This window comes from Cavia porcellus, unplaced genomic scaffold (genome assembly GCF_034190915.1).
Source record: "Cavia porcellus strain 051 isolate PalLab524CR breed Dunkin Hartley unplaced genomic scaffold, mCavPor4.1 scaffold_17, whole genome shotgun sequence".
Taxonomy (NCBI): domain Eukaryota; kingdom Metazoa; phylum Chordata; class Mammalia; order Rodentia; family Caviidae; genus Cavia; species Cavia porcellus.
In genome coordinates, this window is record NW_026947500.1 from 65,013,774 (window position 1) to 65,032,651 (window position 18,878).

Consider the following 18,878-nt stretch of genomic DNA (forward strand, 5'->3'; position numbering starts at 1 on the left):
CTTCGAGGATTACAGGTGCCTTCCACCACACCCGGCTGAAGTTTATTTTTAAAAATAATATAATTTTAGGCCAGATGTGGTCCTGCAAACCTGGTAGTCTCAGCTACTTGGAAGGCTGAGGAAAAAAGATCAGAGGTTTGAGACCAGCTTGGACAACCTGGGGAGACTGTGGCTCAAAATAAAACGTTAAAGAAGCCAGGTGTCCGGGCACACACCTATCATGCCAGCACTCAGAAGGCTGAGGCAGGGGGATCCCGAGGCCAGCCTGGGCTACATAGTGATTCAAGGCTAGCCTGAACTAGCATGAGACACTGTCTCAAAAAATAACAGAGGGCACTTGGGAAGCATCGCCAGGTGATGAAATCAATCCCTCACCAAAAATAAAATGATAAATATATATTTTATATCTTTTTGTCATTGCTAGAGATTAAACAAGGGACACACATTTGTTCTACCACTGAACTACACCATGTGTTGATTGTTATGTGTTTTTAGTATCATTTAAAAATTTCAGATTCCTATAATCCCAACACTCAGGAGGCTGAGGCCAGAGGATCATAGTAAATTCAAAGCCAGCCTGGGCTACCCAGCAAGAAACCACATCGCAAAACAAAACAAAACAAAATAAAAGACCTCTCAGTTTAAGCTCTAATTCCAGCTCTGCTATGTGACCTCAAGAAAGTGGCCTCAGCAATGTGAGCTTGTATCTTCTACATCAGCCAACATTACCCTTCCTTGGTGCAAGATCCGGGATTGGACAGTGAGAAAAATAGACAAGTCATTTCCCTTTGCAACTCAGTAAGAGAAATACAGTCAGCAAACGGTGACACTAATCAGTAATAGAAATCCTGTTAGGCACAGTGGTACAGGCCTCTAATATCAGCTCCTCAGGAGGCTGAGACAGGAGGATCTCCAGCCTAGGTGATTTAGTGTGACTCTGTCTCAAAATCAAAAAGGGTGTAGCTCAGGGATGGGGTGCACCTGGATTCAATCCCCTGTGTTGCAAGAAGAAATCAATTGGTCCATGCAGGCTGGAGATGGGGAATGTTTTACCAGAGTGGAGGGAAGGGCAGGGCCCATGCAGAGGCTGAAGGTGTGAGCTGAGGGGTCCAGGAACCAGAAGATGCTACAGCAGGCCAGCAGCCCCCCCACGGAAGACCTCTCACTTGCCAAATGGGTAAGTGGAGACTGGCAGAAGGGGAGGCCCCTCCAGCAGACCAGCCCTCCTCCGGGGACTTTCCAGTGCCCCAGGTGCCACTCTCTGGTTGGAGCCCCATCTCCCTGGAAATGCCGGCCCTGGCCAGCCCCCCAAAGATGAGGGATCATCTCCAGTTCCAGACCAGCCTGGGCTACCTCGTGAGACCTTGTCTCCAAAACAAACAAGTGAAAACTGGACCCCTCATGACTAATAGCTCCACGGGGCGGGTGACTCCCAAATTGGAAGCCCAGATAAAAAAATGTTTCTGTTGGGGCTGGGGATTTAGCTCAGCGGCATAAGCACCTGCCTTTGCAAGCAGGCGGTCGTGAGTTTGATCCCTGGTACTGATGAAAAAGATAAAAAAAAAAGTTTCTGTCATCTTGATCCCACTGGCCACTGTTACCGGAAACGAACACTGACAGAAATTCGTGAGACCAGGAAACCTGGATGTGCAACTGGGTGTGGATAATCCTGAGACATGCTCTGGCCCTCAACAAGAGACAGGGTCATTGTCAGAGAAATTGGGAGAGATGGCCAATTGGGAAGAGGTAATTCTAACACATTTCATAATCAGATGGCAAAAGTCCTTCCTACGTAAAGAGCTCTGAGCAATCAATAATACAGTTGATGAAGAAAACCAAAAAACACTGACCAAGGGGAACACCGGGGAAGCGAAGGGTGCTGCAGCCGGGGCTTTGAGGAGAACAGTTACATACAGGACACAGAATTTATAGTGTTATTTACAATGGTCACCCAAGGAGTCACATACAAAGAAGGTACAGGAAATCTGTCCACACACTAATGACCTAGAGAGGCCAGCAGAGGGCCTGGATCCCATGGCAGGGTCTTGCACAAGTCCAGCTGGAGCCTATGCCCAGGACAATGTCCCATGCAGGTGTTTCACAGATCTGCACTGGGAAGGCCCAGAGGTCAGCAGTGGAAGCTGCAAAGTTTGTACCAGCAGGATGAAGGAGCTGTGCCAGCAGGCTGAGGATCTGCCCTGGAGCCAGGAAGCTACACTCAAAATAAGGACCAGGGCTCCCAGAAAAGTGCCACAGCTATCCTCAGTGACAGTGAGGTTCTGAGCTCCTCTGACACTGAAAACAGCCAAGTTCATATCAGGGAAGCCAGAGTGACGAGCTCCTCCAGGGTAAGCGGTGGCTCCAAACAACACCACTGAGGTGAACCCACCAGGCTCCTCTTCCTCTCAAGGTCTCCTTTTATGCTGGCGACCATCCTCAGCTGACCGTCCACACTCAGCACTGCGCTGGTCCAGCTCAGCTCGTGTCAAGCTGACCACCAGTGACCAAGCTGCCTCAAAGAGCAGACTCCCAGCAGCTCTGACACGCAGAGCCCTGCACATCCAGTGTGCAGCTCAGGAACGTAAATCCTTCCTTCCCTTAAAGCCCATTTTCACCTCTGCTGCCAGCAGACACCTGAAGCTGGACACCTACGCCATTAGTAGGGTGGTAAGGGAACAGCTCTGGGGCTGGGGATTTAGCTCAGCGGCATAAGCACCTGCCTTGCAAGCAGGCAGTCGTGAGTTCGATCCCTGGTACCGATAAAAACGAAAAAGACAAAAAAAAAAAAAAAGGGAACAGCTCTGACCCACTGGAAGAGGTGTGTGTGAAGTGATATTTGCACTTCCCTGTGGTGCTGGGCTAAGGAAAGATGAGGGGTAAATGGATGAAAAAGTCTGGCATGGGTGGCCTGTGCCTGTAACCCAGCCTAGGGAGGCCTTGTCTCAAACAAACAAAACAAAAACAGAACAGAACCCCCAATAACCTACCCTAGTAAACCCAGCCCCACCAGCCTTTTTGCTGCTGTTTTTTGAGACTGGGTCTCTACTGCTGTTCAGGCTGGCCTCGAACTTGCAGTCAGAAGCAGTCCTGCCTCAGTCTCCCCCATGCTGGGATCCCAGGTGGGATGTTTTGCAGTGCTGGGATGTGAACCTGGGACCTTGGCACCGAGCAGAATTTTCAGCCCTTTCCAAAATTAATTCTTTTTAAAATTTTGAAGTCTCACTGTGTAGCTAAACTGGCAGGCTGGGCTCAAACTCATGACCCTTCTGCCTCAGCCTCCCAAGTGCTGGGATCCCAGGCAGTGCCACGCACCTGGATTCCATCCCTCGCAGGGAGAAAGACAGACTTCAGGCTCTGGGCCCAGACGAGCCAGGCATAATAAGCATCTGCATTTCTCCCTTACGTCCTGAGCCAGCGTCGGGGACACAGAGAAAAGGGCAGAAGGGCACAGCGGGGGAGTCACCGTGAGGAGGCCAGGGAGGGCACATTACTCACCGGCCCTTTGGAAATGGCAGGGTCGGCCCGACTTCCGCTGGGAGCCAAGAGCGCGGGGAGGGAAGGGCAGAGGGCAGCAGAGCCTCCCCAGGGAGCCTGAGCCCGGGAGGGCACAGCCTGCTGGGCGCTGCCACCCTCGCTGTGACGGGGATAGACAGGGAGGCAGAGAGGAGGAGCTCGAGCTCAGGGCAGGGCCTGGGCTGGGCTGCTCAGCCTCGGCTCTCCTAAAGTGGGATTTATATCACATAAAATGAACACTTTTTAGTGGCCGTGGTGGTGATCAGTCCGTCCATCTGTCCATAAGATGTCCGTATATCAGGGCACCTGGCTCTGCCCAAGGTCATAAGTTTCAGGGTAGCTCAGACCCTGTAGCAAAATCAAATTTAATAAGTCGAGCTCGGTGGTGCACGCCTGTCATCCCAGCACTCGGGAGGCTGAGGCAGGAGGATCCCTGGGAGTTTGAGACCAGCCTGGTGAGATCCTGCCTTGAAAAACAAAACCAGATGGAAAATTTAAGCTTTGTGTATTTTCCACTGGACATCTGGACACGGGTGGGACGCAGTGACCTGCCTTCCCTCTGGACCATTCTAAGGCTTGAATTCGGGAACACTGGCATGGGTTGTGGGAAGGATTAGGGACACACATAGACATGAAATCGTGCTGTGCTGCCTGGTGCCACAGTCTGTCTGGGAGCTATCATGCATGTGCGTGTGTATGTGTGTGGGTATGTGTTTGAGACAGGGTCTCCCCATGCAGCTCAGGCTGGCCTTGAGCTCACTTTGTAGCCCAGGCTGGTCTTGAACTCACAGCGATCCTCCTGCCTCAGCCTCCCGAATGCTGGGCTCACAGGTGTCCTCCATGGTGCCTGGCTCCTATCTTTATTATTGATCATTTTTGTGTGCTGGGGGTGGCACCCAGGGCTAGGCAGGCGCTCTATCCCTGGACCGCACCCCAGGCCTTTTAAAATTTGTCTTTTATGGCCCGGATTGTCCAACCTGGCCTCCCACTCGACACCTTCCTGCCTTGGCTTTCCTGTCCCAGCAGCTCAGTGCCAGACGCTGGCCACTGCCACGGGTAGATGGATGGACAGACCCCCCGGCCTCCCCTGTGCCTGGCCAGCGCTTGCCCTGTCCGGGTAGCGGGCTGGGGGTGTCCGGGTGCTGCGGGCCCCGGCCGAGTGCAGTCCCTGCGCATTTCCCATGTCTGGGCCCGGGTGACAGCAGCTACGCAGGACACCTGGCGCGGCAAAGGTTATCGCGCGGAGCCAGAAAGGTCGCGCTGGCGCGTGGAGATAAGGAGGCGCCCGCTCCCGGGCGCATAAATGCGAGGCCGGCCCTGCAGAGGCGCTGTGCTCGCCCAGGCCCCGGCCCCGTCCCCGCGCGATGGCCCCGCGCGCCCCGCTGCTGCTGCTGCTGCTGCTGTTGCTGCCCGCGTGGACGCGGTTCCCCGGGGCCCAGGCCCGGGCGGCGCCCTTCGGGGTGCGGCTGTGCGGCCGCGAGTTCATCCGTGCCGTGATCTTCACCTGCGGGGGCTCGCGGTGGAAGCGCCTGGATGCCCCGGAACCCGGGGCCGTGGGTGAGCGGGCAGGACGGAGCTGGGAGGGGACCTGGCTGTGACCTCGCGGGGCTGGGACCCGGGAGGCAGGAGCAGGTGGGGGGCGCAGGCCTGGCAGAGGGATGGGGGGCCAGGATGGGCGGGTGGACAGATGGACAGATGGACCGGAGGATGGACGGGTGGACAGATGGACCTATGAACAGGCGGGTTGACAGATGGACAGGTGTGTAGACGGATGGACAGATGGATGGGCAGGTGGACAAATGGACAGATTGATGGGCAGGTGGATGGATGGACAGATGGACAGGTGGGTGGACGGATTGACCTACGAACGGGCGGGTGGATGGATGGACAGATGGACAGGCAGGTGGATGGATGGACAGATGGATGGGAGGGTGGACAGGTGGGCCTGTGGACAGGCGGGTGGGCGGATGGACAAGCAGGTGAACGGATGGAAAGATGGACAGGCAGGTGGATGGATAGACAGATGGGCACGTGGGTGGACAGATGGACCTATGGATGGGCGGGTGGGTGGGTGGACAAATGAATAGACACAGGGGTGGTGGGAGGGACCCAAGCACAGAGCCTGAGTATGCAGGCCCTGAGTACATGTAGGAGCCCTGCAGCTCCCCTGGAACCCCAGGACCAGAGAGGCTAAAGCAGGAAGATCTGGGAGAATTCCAGGCCAGGCCAGGTTACAGTTCAAACCAGTCCCAATTTTCAGAATGAGGCTCTTTTGTTGTTACTGTTTTTTTTTTTTGTTTGTGTTTTTTTGTCCTTGAGAGACAGGTCTCTGCAGTTCAGGCTGGCCTTGAGCTCACAGAGACCCTCCTGCCTCAGCCTTCTGAGTGCTGGGAGTATAGGAGTACAGCACTACACCTGGCAGAGACCCTGTTTCAGGGAAAAAGAAGAAGAGAAGAAGAAGAAGAAGAAGAAGAAGAAGGAGGAGGAGGAGGAGGAGGAGGAGGAGGAGGAGGAGGAGGAGGAGGAGGCCGCCGCCCTGGGATTTGCTGGCAGAGGCCCTTGTAGCTCTCTCTCTAGAGTCCTTCCTTAGGGCTTGCTGGAAAGTAGGGGTGACAGCAACAGCTCCCACCTGATGGGGCTGTCACGGCTGGGGATTCAGGCATCAACCCCCGGAAACCCGCTTACGGTGCCTGGCACCCAATCAGAGCTCAGAGCAGGGTCCATGATCGACTGATCCACTTCGTGCTTTGCTCCTGCATCCCAGAGCTCGCTAGAGGTGTTCTGGTTGGCATTCGGCTCTTCCAGAATTCAAGACAATGGGGGTCACTGCTGTCCCCACTCAGAAGAAAACCGAGGCTCAAGTCTGCTCACAATTACAGAGAGGCCAGTACCCAAGTACATGCTTCCAACTGTAGGGTCCCCCAGGAATAAAAAAAGAGTGGGGAAAGCAAATGACAGGAAAGTCACCTGCCTGTCAAAACTGGTGGCAGAAGCGAAAACCGTGGTGGTGGAGCCAGGGTGTGAGCCCAGGACCAGGCGGAGTCTGGTGACCTTAGGGTTAGGGCACTGGCCAGTGGTCAGCCCGGCCGCCGGCTCCAGCCCTGCTCTCCCCTTTTGCAGCTGATGCCTTCCAGGACGCGGACGGCCTGGCTCTGGGAGGACCCGAGGACGCCGTGGGCTTCAACGAGTGGCCAGCCCCGGCCCGGTCCCCGCAGGCCTTTTACAGCGGCCAGCCCGGCTGGGAGGGCCCCCCCGGGGCTCCACGCCACAACCGGGACGTCCTGGCCGGGCTGTCCAGCGCCTGTTGCAGGTGGGGGTGCAACAAAGGCGACCTCAGCAGCCTCTGCTAGGCCGGCACCGAGCAGCGAGGGCCCCCAGTGCCCATGTCCCAGCCCTGCACCCTCAGCCCCACATTTGTGGCTCTGCAGGACCCGCAGGCTGCGGCCAGGTCACCTGGAACCAGCCCTGAGCCCAGACCCTCCCAATGTGACCTGAGCCAGCAGGGACCCTGCGCTGTCCACCGGCTGTCCCCGGTGCTGTTCGCCTCACGGTCCCCTGCAACCCCTCGGCCCCGCTGAACCCCGAGTGGCCTCACCGAGGAGTCCCTACGCCCAGCCCTGGTGCCGGCCCCCTGCTAGCTCTCCGGCGCCGGGCCCAGGCTGCCCAGGGTCATCCTGCCGGGGTTGGGGTCCCCGAGTCCCTGGCTTCGCGGGCCGGGAGGGGGCGCTGGGGCGCAGGGAGCTCCCCAGCCCCGATGGTAATAAAAGTTGCAAAGACTAAGCGGGTGAGTGTGTCACTGGGGGGGCGGGACAGGTTTGGGGAGCCAGCGTCGCCCCCACCCCTCGAGCTCCGGGACTTTCCGCTGGGGACGCGCGCGCGGGGGCGAGGATGGCCCGGCTTCCTGTCCTCGCCCTGGCGCAGCACCCGGGAGCCATGCGGGGTGCGCAGGCAGCCCCACTCAGGCTGCTGGCGCTGGTGGCGGCGCTGCTCCCCGGGATCCGGGCCCAGGGTGAGTGGGTGCGGGATGAAGGGGTGCGGTGGGGGGACGGACGCCGAGGTATCGCGGGGTAGGGGCTTGGGATGGGGGGCGCCGAGGTGTCGTGGGGTGGGGGCTTGGGATGGGGGGCGCCGAGGTGTCGTGGGGTGGGGGATTGGGATGGGGGCGCCGGGGGGTCGTGGGGTGGTGTGGGGAGGAACGCCGGGGTGTCGCGAGGTGGGGTGGGGGCCCTTGGACGACAACAGGATGTGGCTTGGAGCGGGGCAAGGGGGACGCATCCGCCCGGAGCAGGGCAGAGTGCCCGTGCCCCCTTCCTGCATGCTCCACCAGAGCCTCTGCGCCCAGAGTTTGCACGAAGTTCTACGAAGCGGGGCCGGGCACCCCAAATAGCAAAAAGGGCTCAGCGAGCCCAAGTCCTGGGGGGATGGCGGCGCGGGGACTGACTCCCCCTTCTCCTCAGGCGGTGCCGGGCCGCTGCGGTGCTTCCGAGTGGGACCCGAGGGAAACCTGAACTGCACCTGGGAACCTTCTGGGGACCCCGGAGACCCTATCGTGCTGCACCTCCAAAGCCAGAAGTAGTGCGTATCCCGGTGATGTTCGGGGAAACTGAGGCAGCGCAGGTGGCTACTGTGGGCTCCCCTCCCCGCCCCCCAGCTCTCCAGCCTCGCCGTGCTGTGCAGCCCCAGCTGGCCGCTGCATCTCTTGACCTGGCCCCGCGCGGGGTGCAGGTGCGGCGCAGCTGGGGTCTCCCGGCTGAGTGACCCAGAGCACAGGAACAGATGGGCCGGGACTGCAGCGCCCAGAGAGGACCCGAAGCAGGGGGACAGCGCTGTGGCCCTGACGGCGAATCTCATGGGGAACTGGGGACCTCGCCTGGGCCCGAAGTGGGGACAGCACAGAGGGTGGGAGACAAGGGGCGGGGGTGGGGGGTGGGAACCGGGGTCCTGAGATCCCGTTTCCCCTCCCCTTCCCCCTTCCTTCCGGTACTGGAGAGCGAGCCCAGCACAGGCCTGGCAAGGTGAGATCGTACCCCAAACTTCACCCCCAGTCTTGCTAATTTGCCCTCCTGTTTCAGCCTCCCAGAATTGCTGGGATTACAGGTATATGCCAGTGTGCTTGGCTTTTCTTCTTTCTTTTTAAATGATGTTAAAATATAGGTAACATAAAATTGTCATGTTCAGCCTTTCTTATTTATTAATTTTTTTTTTTTTTTTTGAGGTACTGGGGATTGAACTCACGACCTTGTGCTTGGCAGGCAGGTGCTTATGCCGCTGAGCTAAATCCCCAGCCCTATTTATTGATTTTTTGAGGCAGGGTCTCCCAATGTAATCCAGGCTGGCCTAGAACTCATGATCCTCCAGCCTCAGCCTCCCCTGTGCTGGGATTATAGCTGTGTGCCACCTCATGTGGCTTCGAGCTGGCTTTGAGATAGTTTTGTTATGTGGCTCAGGCTGACCTTGAGCCTGTGGGCTCAAATGATCCTCCGGCCTCAGCCTCCTGAGTGGCTGTGAATAGAAGCACATACGGCCGCACTGATTTGTTTCCAGGCATTTTGGGGGTGCTTGCCCAGGAAAGCTGCTGCTGGTTATAGCGGAATTTTATGTTTAACTGTCACAGCCCTGGCACCATCCCACATCCCCACTGCACTGCAGGAGGGTCCCAATTTCTGCACTGCCGCACAAATGCTTACTTGGTCTTTGTTTTTTTATCTTCAATTTTTTGTTTGTTTCCTTGATTAAGCCCTTGTTTTGGGTCTTTATTTTTCCTTTTTGAGACAGGGTCTCAGTATGCAGTTCAGGCTGGCCTTGAGCTTACTTTGTAGCCCAGGCTCAACTTGAACTTGTAGCAATCCTCCTGTCTCAGCCTCCCGAGTGCTAGGATTACAGGGGTGTGCCACCACGCCTGGCCTATGAGCCTTTTTTATTTTACAGTTTTGAGGATTGAACGTAGGGCCTTCACAGAGGGTTCCATCCCCGACCCTTTTTTTATTTCTTACTTTGAGACAGGCTCTCATGAAGTTACTAAGTTGCACGCACGGCCCGGCTTGACCTTGCAACCTTCCTTCCTCAGCCTCCTGCCTGCCCCTGGCTGGGGTGTTCTTGCCATCGAGTGTAACCCCCGACATGGCATCCGTTAGATCTCACCGTGCTTCTCGTCCCCCTTCCTGTGTGAGAAGTGATGTCACTGCCCACAGCAGGCTGGGCCTTGGCTGTCACACTTCTGTCCTCCGCTTCTATTTTTTCTTTTTTTTGAGATGGGGTCTCCCCATGCAGTCCAGGCTGGCCTTGAGCTCACTTTGTAGCCCAGGCTGGTCTCAAACTCACAATGATCCTCCTACCTCAGCCTCCCGAGTGCTGGGATTACAGGCATGAGCCACCATGCCCAGCTGTCCTCGGCTTCTAGAACTGGGGCTGCTGCGGCACAGACTGGCTGACCGACAGTTTCAGGGACCTGAATGTGCATTCTGTAAAGAGAAAGCTGTAATGAGCAATGTTCACATAACAGCCCGGGGGAGCTGGGTGCCCTGGCACACGCCTGTCATTCCAGCCCCCTGGGAGGCTGAGGCAGGAAGGTCGTGAGTTCAAGCCTGGCCTCAGCAATCTAGCAAGACCCTGCCTCAGAATGAAAGCTAAGAAAGGCTGGGCATGGAGCTCAGTTCTGGGTTCTGGGACTGCAAAAAAGGAAACCACTCATGATAAATGTTGAATATCTCCCTTAACTTACTGAACACAGTACTGTAAGTCAAAAATCACAATGGTTGTCCTGAATCACTGGCCCAAAAGAAATAAAAACTTTAAACTTTCTTTTCAGTGCTAGGGACGGAACTCAGGGCTCACACATGCTGGGCAAACGCTCTATTGCTGAGCTACACCTCAGCTCCCATAATTCAAAAAAATACTTTATTATGTTTGCAATATTTCACCCAGAAAGACATAAATTTTTTGTTGTTTTCTGAGACAGGGTCTCCCTATGTATTCACAATGGCCTTGAACTCACTTTGCAGCGCAGGTGGACCTCAAAGCCCTGTGATCCTCCTGCCTCAGCCTCCCAGCATGCTGGGATGACTGCTGTGTATGTGCTTGGCTCCAAAACTGCAAATCCGCACTCTGGTTTCTGCCGCATGCCTGGCCCTGTCACATCTCACACCCTAGGCAGAGGCGTAGAGTGGGGTGCTCACACCTCGGGACAGGCTGGCATCCTCTTGAGTGTCTTGAGTGTCCTCTGGGTCCTCAAATCCCCTCCCAACCACCCTTCCCAGCAGGCATCATCAGGGTGGGTGGAAGCTGAGGCACAGAGAGAGGAGCAGTGGCCTCTTCAGGGAGGTCTGGGCAGGTCTCGGCCCCGGGGCAGTTCCTGGGTGTCACCACTTCTCTCATCCCCACATGGCCTATAGCCACTTCAACAGGACCCAGAGGGTACAGGTGCCCGCAGGGCGGAGCTGGGAGATGGTTTCCCGAAAGGCGCTCACTTTGGGGGACCAGCTGCTGGTCTGGGGGACACAAGGGCACCGCCCCCTCTGGGTGCCAATCTTCGTGGACCTGGAGACACAAGGTAGGTGTCGGTGATGGGGGCTCCCCGTGGGGTCACGGGGTCACAGGACCCCTCCTCATTGCACACCACCCTCCACTTCCAGTGAAGCCCGACGCCCCATGGCTGTTCCCCACCGTGGACTTCTCAGAGGACGCCCCCCTGGAGGCCACCGTGCATTGGCAGCCACCCAGATGGCCACCCCTCAAAGCCCTGACCTGTCAGTTCTACTACCAGAGGTCCACAGAGCCAGGCTGGCTCCCGGTGAGTGTCCACAGCCCGGGTGCCCACGGAGCAGGCCCCAGCTACAAGCTCTCTATCCCAGCACTCAGGGAGGCTGAGGCAGGAGGATCCTTGCAATTTTTTTTTGTTTGGTGCTGGGAATCGAACTCACAGTTATGCACTTGCAAAGCAGGTGCTTATGCCACTGAGCTAAGTCCCCAGCCCAAATTGTTGCAATTTGAGGCCAGCGTGGGCTACAAAGTGAGCCCAAGGCCAGAATGACCTGCAGAATGACCAAGGCCAGCGAGATCATGTCTCAGAAAAAAAAAAGGGTATAAGTATCAGAAGTTAACTTTAAAATAACAACAACTAGAGCAAACACTTCAGAGTACATCTCCAGGACACCCAATGCTTCTGGAAGAGAAAATACGATACTTTAAAGCAGCTAAGGTGGGCACAGCAACTGCAGTCCCAGCTACTCGGGAAGCTGAGGCAGGCAGGTCACTTCAACTTCAGAATTCAAGGCCAGCCTATGCAACGCGGTCTCCAAGGAAAAACCAGACATCCATTTTATAGTCGAGGAAGTTGAATCTATGAGAAGTTATAAAACTTTCCCAAGGTCACGCAGAAGAAAGTGGAAGACGAGCCCCCCACATCCCCAGCAAGAGGATCCCAGAAAGATTGGGCGACCCACGCATACACTTTAATACTCAACCAGGAAGTTGCCAATTTTATTTTTGGTGATACGTGGTTGGCTGAGAACATAGTCACATGGCCTCATCGGACTGCAAAGGAGCCTGGGAAATGTAGTCTTTATTCTTGACAGCCATATTCCCAGCTGGTACTCCAGGAGTCTCCTTGCGAGAAAGACGCGAAGAAAAGATATTAGGTATTGTCTGTGTCTGCTACACAGACACAGATTTTGACGCAAAACGCCGCAATAAAGAGCAGAGTTGTGGAGAGCGTTTACCCAACATGCAGCAGGCTCGGGCTTCCATTCTCAGCACTTCCAACCGCCACCCCAACCCCAGGGGGGAAAAAAAGCAAAATTGTGGTCAGTTTGACTGCTGGTGCCCTGCGGAGGACGTTCCCTCCTCAGACATGAGACTCAGGCTGCAGATCCTACTCTGCGGCGTTCGGCAAGAAACCACCGCCCCCTGCCACACTTAACCACTACTTTGTGTCTGCAGCTGTACCATCTGAGGGGTTGCTGTGCACCGGCGACTTAGTCACACGCTCCGCAAGCGCTCTGCCACTGGTGGCACCTCAGCTCTTTTCAGTTTTTTAAATTTAGACAGCGTTTTGCTAAATTGCCCAGCCTGGGCTGCAATTTAGGATCCTCCTGCCTCAGCCTCCCGAGTAGATGTGATCACAGCTGTGCTCCACCGTGCCCGTCCGGACTTTGCCACCAAAAGCCCCAGGGTTGTGTGTCCTTCCAATCCCGGGCCCACCAGGCCAGCTGGTCACCCCTCAAACCCCCGGGGCCCAGCTCTCTGTTCCCCCTCCCAGCTGGAGCCGGAAGTGCAGACCTCGCCGCTGAGCCCGCTGGAGCTGCAGGAGCTGGAGCTCGCCTCGGCCTACAGCGTGCGGGGCCGCTGCACGGCGGACCCCGAGGGAGACCTGTGGGGCGCGTGGAGCCCCGAGCTCTCCTTCCAGACGCCGCCGGCTGGTGAGGCCCCGGCTCGCCCCGGCCCCGCCTCTCCCGGCCGCCCGGTCGCTCATGGGCTCGCACCCTCACCCTTCCAGCCCCTCAGGACGTGTGGATCGCAGGGAACCCGTGCGGGGCCCCAGGCAGCCGAGCCGCCTGGCTGGTGTGGAAGGTGAGCCGCCGGCCGGGGTGCGTTCCTGCGGCGCCCTCAACGGGATGCAGTTTCTGCTGTCCCCAGCAGGCGGGTGCAGGGATTGCGCGCAGGAACTGGGAAGGGACCTTCTGGGAGCCCCAGACCAGGACAAGGGGGGACAAGCAGGTCAGAATCTGCAAGTGAGACTGGAGCTCAGAGGCCTGCAGCGGGAAGGTGCGCGAGGTGGCTGAAAAGGGACAGGTGTGCCGACTGGCTCACGGCTGTAATCCCAGCTATTCGGGAGGCTGAGGCAGGAGGATCTCAAGTTTGAATCTGGGCAGTTTAGTGACCCCAGGATGTAGCTCAGTGGTGGAGCGCTTGCTCAGCATGGGTGAGGTCTCAGGTTCCAACCCCAGCATGGGAGGAAAAAGCAAAAAAGCTGAGGTAGTCCCATTAACTCATATCCATCGAGGATCTATTATGTCACGTCAGGTATCGGTAAGCCCTGGATCTCACGGGCGTGGTGGCACTGGTTTATAATCCTTGCACTCCCGGAGGCTGAGGCAGGAGGATCTCCGTGAGTTAGAGACCAACCAGTTAGAGAGTTCAAGGCCAGTTTGATTTCTATAAAAGATCAAAAGAACCAAAAAATGTTTGCATTTCAGCGTTATTTACTCTTGGTTACTGGGTATTTTGATTTTGATTTTTTGCAGTGGGGTCTGGGCCCAGGGTGGTCTTCGACTCCTGGGTTCAAGGAATCCTCTTGACCTCAGCCTCCCAAGTAGATGGGACCACAGGGTTATTGGGATTTGGGTATTCATCACCCTTAAATTTTGTACCCTGAAAGAGTGTCACCCTTACCTTATTGAGTCCTGGCCCAGGAACCTTATCCAAATCCCACCCATGCAGTAAACTCCTTGAAGACTCAGTTTCCGGACTGCTTCTCTGACCGGTATATTGGGTGACCTTGATGAGACTCATAGTGGGTCCCCCCATATTGAGGATGGAACCCAGGCCTTTGCCCTGAGCCCCAGCCCCAGCCCCTTTTGCTTTTGCCTTTTGAGACAGGGTCTTGGTGGGTCACTAAGTTGCTTGCAGTCCTCCTGCCTCAGCCTCCCCGAGTTCTGGAATGATAGGCAGGCGCCCCTCCCCTTACCCCAGCCCACCACAGGCCCCTGGTGAATGCAGGACATGAACCCCCTTCTCTTCCCCAGGCCCCAGGCCCCAGGGTGCAGGTGAGCTACCAGGTGTGGTTCGGGGCCGGAGAGAAGACACTGGTGCAGGAGCGGGTGCCCTGCTGTTCTTGCCTGGTGCCCCCCTGGGCCAGGCAGGCCAGGGTGTCTGCTGAAGGTGGCGTCCCCTGGGTGCCTGCCACCAACCTCTCCCTGGTCTGCTTGGGTAAGAGACAGGGTCTGCTCTGCTGGGGCAGGGTGCGGGGAGGGGCTCAGGGCAGGTGGCCGGAACCCCGAGCTGCAGACTCCGAACCGCAGGCCGTGGAGGTCCACAGCGTCCCCAGGAGCCCCAGGCTGCTGCTGAGCTGGCAACGTGGGGCCCAGGAGCCTTGGGAGTATGTGGTGGCCTGGACCGCCGATGGAGGGGCCCCTGAGGACATCAGCTGGACCCGGCTGCCCCCAGAGACCTGCAGTGCACCGCTGTCAGGTGAGGCCCACACTGGGGTGCTGCCCTGTGACCAGGTCCCCTGGTCCTGTGCCCCTTTGCGTCTGGGTGCCTCTCTGCCACCCCTGGTGGGTTCCAGCAGTACTGAGCCTCGGACGGACCCCCTCCCTCCTTTTCTTTCTTTTTCCTTCTGTGGTAACCCCAGGACCTTTGCACTGAGCTACATCACCAGCCCTATTTTAAAAATTTTGACCGAGTTCTATTCCAGGTCTCATAAATAAATAAATAAATAAATAAATAAATAAATAAATGACAGGGCATGGTGGCGCACACTTGTCATTCCCAGCACTCAGGAGGCTGAGGCAGGAGGATAGTTGTTCGAGACCAGCCTGGGCTACAAAGTGAGCTCAAGGTGCATATCGAGACCCAGTCTCAGAAAGATAAAAAAGAAATTAAAAGAAAAATCTCACTAAGTCTCTAAAATGTCCAAGTTGGGCTGGAATTTGGGCTTCTCCTGCCTCAGCCTCCCAGAGAGCTAGAATTAAAGGTGAGCCCAGGCAAGTCATCTTCCCACCCCAAGCCAGACCTCGGACTTGTTTCTGAACACCGGTTCCTGGTTGCCTCCCTCTCCTTTTGTCTTTTCTTTTTGTCTCTTTTTCTCTTTTCTTTTCTGGGGTGTTTTGAGACAGGGTCTCATTTTGTAGCACAGGCTGGCCTCAAACTCACAGCAATCCTGCGTCAGCCTCCTGAGTGCTGGAAAGATGGGTGCGCACCACCACGCCTGGCCGGCTGCCTTTCTTTTTTTTTTTTGTCTTTTTTCTTTTTTTTTTTTTTTTTTTTTTTGAGACAGGGTCTCAATGTGCAGTCCAGGCTGGCCTTGAGCTCACTTTGTAGCCCAGACTGGTCTCAAACTCACAACGATCCTCCTGCCTCAGCTTCCCAAGTGCTGAGATTACAGGCGGGAGCCACGATGCCTGGCACAAGGCTGCCTTTCTTGTGCCATCTCACTTCTGCCCTGCTGTGTCTCCTGGGGTCACCCAGTCTTTCTACCCAGGTGTCCAGAGGCCCTGAGAACAGTGATGTCCCTTGGGAAATGAGCAGGGAGGGCGAGGTGACCCTCAGTGACCTTTCTCCACCACCCAGGCAACTTCACACCAGGGGTCCCCTACGGCATCACGGTGACGGCGGTCTTTCCTGAGGGCCTGGCGCCTGCTCCCTTGATCTGGGGCTTCGGGGAGGAGTTAGGTGAGAGCCAGGCCAGAGTGGGCAGGAGGGGCTGGGAATGGGCAGATCTGACCTGACTGCCTCCCTCCAGCTCCTGTGGAAGGCCCGGTGGTTTGGCGGCTCCCAGATAAGCCCCGAGGGACCCCCGCAGTGGCCTGGGGAGAGGTCACAAGACAGCAGCTACGTGGCCACCTCACCCACTACACCTGGTGCACTCGGAGTGGCCCCAGACCCCCGGTCTGTGCAAATGGTGAGGCCCCACCCCTTCTCAGCCCCCAAGACCAGGCCAGCCCCTCCACCTCGCCCTGGGGACACAGGCGGGTATCTGTCCCCTGGGGGACTCTCTGGCCATCACTGTGATGGCCTTGCTGGGCCCCATTAAAACCAAGGCCCCGATCTATGACATCGATGCTGAGAGGCAGCTGTCACCTTTCATTCCACCAACAAGATGGAAACGGCTGTCAGGCTCCAGAGACAGCGATTTTAGTACCCAGGCAGCTCAGGCGAGAGTGAAGCCAAGCCACAAAGATGACAGTGAAGTTCCCTCAGTGCGGACAATGTGATTTTCATTTTTATTCACGTTGAGTGTGCAGCACGGAGGCTGGAAGAGCCTTTGCCCTGGACAAAATATTCTCAGCCCCCTTTCCCGCCCCAGCAGTGAGGCAAATTCTCACTCAGGGTCCAGAATAGGCTCACGCCTGTGACCCTCCTGCCTCAGCCTCCCAGAGTGCTGGGCTCTCAGGTGTCTGCCACTAGACTCTAGATAATTTTTTCTTTCTTGTCCTCTTTATTCTTACTATGATTTGGTGTGTGTGTAGTGTGGGGGATGAGACCCAGGGTCTCCCACATGTGAGCCACACCCCCACCCTGAAGGGGACCCACAAACCAAACAGTATCTAAGAGGTGTGGCAGGAGGTGATCTGGGCAGAGTAGACAGTGAAGCCGTGCTGTGGTCATTAGAGGGCCTCGCTTCGGAGGTAGCATTTGAACAAAGACCTGGAGAGTCCCTCGTGGGTGGCTGGGGACCAGCGCTTCAGGCGGGTGAAACCTATCTGTGCAAAGTTCCTCTGGTAGGGAACACTTCCTCCCCCAATGCTTGTTGTGTTCCGCAGTGAGCAGCAGCACCCGGATGGTCACTCTGCCCGGCCTGCCCCCGGGGCCCTGCAAGCTATGGGTGACAGCGGCCACCATGGCGGGACAGGGCCCACCTGGCCCCAGCCTCCAGTTCTACCTGCCGGGTAAGACCTGAGGTAGGATGGCCTGCTCCACGTGGGGCAGAGGTGTCTGGAGCGGGCACCTGGGCTTCGGGACAGGGATAACCTTATGACTCCAGGAGTTGATCAGTGCCTGTAGGAGGGGGGTTCTGGGGCTTGTATCCAGGTCACTGAGCTGAATCCCTGGACCTCACTGTATTTCTTGCTGGTCTCGGACTCACTGTGGAGCCCAGGCTGGCCTCGAACTCCTGGCCATCGTCCTGCCTCGGCCTCTGGCCTGCACGCCCCACTTCTTGATACTGGCCCTGTGTTTCCCACGGTGTTGCTCTGCCCCTCATTTTGACCAATCAGCACTGCCCTATGTTCAAGCCCTGCCCCCTCTCCAGTCCCAACCCGCCCACTCCCTCACCCAAGCCCCGCCCACCGACTAGCCTCCCAGCCTTCGCCCCGCCCCTCCCCACAGGGAATGCTGGGAACTGGCAAGTGCTGACCGGAGTCCTGTGCATGTGGCCACTGCTCCTGTTGTGCTGCTGCCTAGGCCTGGCCACCTCTGGGAGGTGAGGCGAGGAGCAGCCGAGGGCCTCAGCTGGACTTTGCAGGGGGCGGAAGGGGGCTGGTGCCCGCACCCAAGCTCCCTGCCCTGATTGCGCCTGTCCGCCAGGTGCCTCCACCTAAAGCACAAGGTGCTACCGCGGTGGGTGCTGGAAAAGGTTCCTGATCCGGCCAACAGCCATTCCAGCTGCCTGCACATGGAGGTGAGCGCACAGGCCGGCTGCCTCTGAACTCAGCTGCTTTGGAGGCTAGGGCAGGAAGGTCTCGAGTACTAGGCCCAGTCCCAAAATGAACCCCTAGCAAGAGCTGAGGGTGTAGCTTCATAGTAGAGCACCCTTGGGTGCCTGTGGGAGCTCTGTGGGGGATGAGGGGAAGCCGGATGCTGGGGGGTAGGGAAGAGAGAAGAGCCCAGCCTCATCTCTGCAGGTGCCCCAGCCCCACCCCCAGCCCCAGCCCCTCGGGGACACACCCATCCTGGAGGTGGAAGAGATGGAGCCTCAGCCACCTCAAGAGCCGCCCCCGGCCTCCGTCCCGCTGCACTCCGGGTATGAGAAGCACTTCATGCCCACACCAGAGGAGCTGGGCCTTCTGGGGCTGTCCGGTTCCCGCGTGCTGGCCTGAGCCCTGCCCAGGCCAGAACATGGGTTGAGGGTACTCACACAGGCCGTGGCCTCCCCGGGGCGGCCAGCCTGACAGACAGACAGACACAGACCCAGAGAGGCTGCAGCCCTGCCTGAGGACACCGGGTCAGGAAGGGCAGAGCCAGGCCAGCCTCCGAGTGGAATTCAAGGGGCGAGGGGGGCCTCCAAAATCTGTCCTGCTGGAACAGAACCCAGAACGCGTCTGGGTGCAGTCCCCTGCCACCCTGCAGCTGGATCAGCCATGGACTGAGTCTTTCTTGAGATGGAATGTGGACACAGGTGACCTGGGCCAGTGTCAGGAGCGGGTGGCCCCGAGACGCTGGGTGGAGACCCTGCCACACTCCTCCTGTGAGCGGAAACCTGCTTGTGAGCCTGCTCTGTACCCGCGGGGGGCAGGCAATGCAAAGGGACTGGACCCTAAGTAACTATGCCAGAGCCTGGACCCCGAGTGGCCACATCAGTCAGCGCCACCACAGCCCTGTCTCCGTGTTACCACAGATTTTGTCAGTGACCAAACTATGCTCCTGCTGGTTTTTTGCTCCAACAGAATTAGGCCCTGGGTCCCTTTGGCCAGTGGATTCTGTGCCAG

At 57.3% G+C, this 18,878-nt stretch overlaps 2 protein-coding genes and 1 long non-coding RNA gene across 7 annotated transcripts; 2 read left to right on the forward strand and 1 right to left on the reverse strand.

Annotated features, from left to right (window-relative positions):
- Nucleotides 1–4,388: 4,388 nt before the first annotated feature.
- Rln3 (relaxin 3) lies at nucleotides 4,389–7,293 on the forward strand. Its single transcript, XM_003468144.3, has 2 exons — nucleotides 4,389–5,070; nucleotides 6,634–7,293. Exons 1-2 carry the CDS (start codon nucleotides 4,878–4,880, stop codon nucleotides 6,861–6,863), a joined length of 423 nt encoding a protein of 140 aa, XP_003468192.1. The 5' UTR covers nucleotides 4,389–4,877; the 3' UTR covers nucleotides 6,864–7,293.
- On the forward strand, nucleotides 7,278–18,805 carry Il27ra (interleukin 27 receptor subunit alpha). 5 transcript variants are annotated; one of them, XM_063228507.1, is made up of 14 exons: nucleotides 7,278–7,297; nucleotides 7,971–8,088; nucleotides 10,905–11,062; nucleotides 11,145–11,302; nucleotides 12,770–12,929; nucleotides 13,007–13,080; nucleotides 14,256–14,439; nucleotides 14,518–14,700; nucleotides 15,802–15,903; nucleotides 15,974–16,132; nucleotides 16,995–17,120; nucleotides 17,560–17,653; nucleotides 17,758–17,851; nucleotides 18,075–18,805. In XM_063228507.1, the coding sequence occupies exons 3-14, from the start codon at nucleotides 10,957–10,959 to the stop codon at nucleotides 18,267–18,269; spliced, it is 1,635 nt and encodes a 544-aa protein (XP_063084577.1). In that variant the 5' UTR covers nucleotides 7,278–7,297; nucleotides 7,971–8,088; nucleotides 10,905–10,956; the 3' UTR covers nucleotides 18,270–18,805. The 5 variants fall into 5 exon arrangements, 3 of the variants coding, with proteins under 3 accessions (XP_063084577.1, XP_013006368.1, XP_013006367.1); XM_013150913.3 differs by lacking the exon at nucleotides 7,278–7,297 and adding an exon at nucleotides 7,364–7,522; XR_010040344.1 differs by lacking the exons at nucleotides 7,278–7,297; nucleotides 17,560–17,653 and adding an exon at nucleotides 7,363–7,522 and having other exon boundaries at nucleotides 18,075–18,234.
- On the reverse strand, nucleotides 11,958–13,123 carry LOC134471022 (uncharacterized). Its single transcript, XR_010040347.1, has 2 exons — nucleotides 12,999–13,123; nucleotides 11,958–12,117 (listed from the first exon to the last, which is right to left on the reverse strand). It is a non-coding gene; the product is annotated as an uncharacterized LOC134471022 (long non-coding RNA).
- Nucleotides 18,806–18,878: the final 73 nt, after the last annotated feature.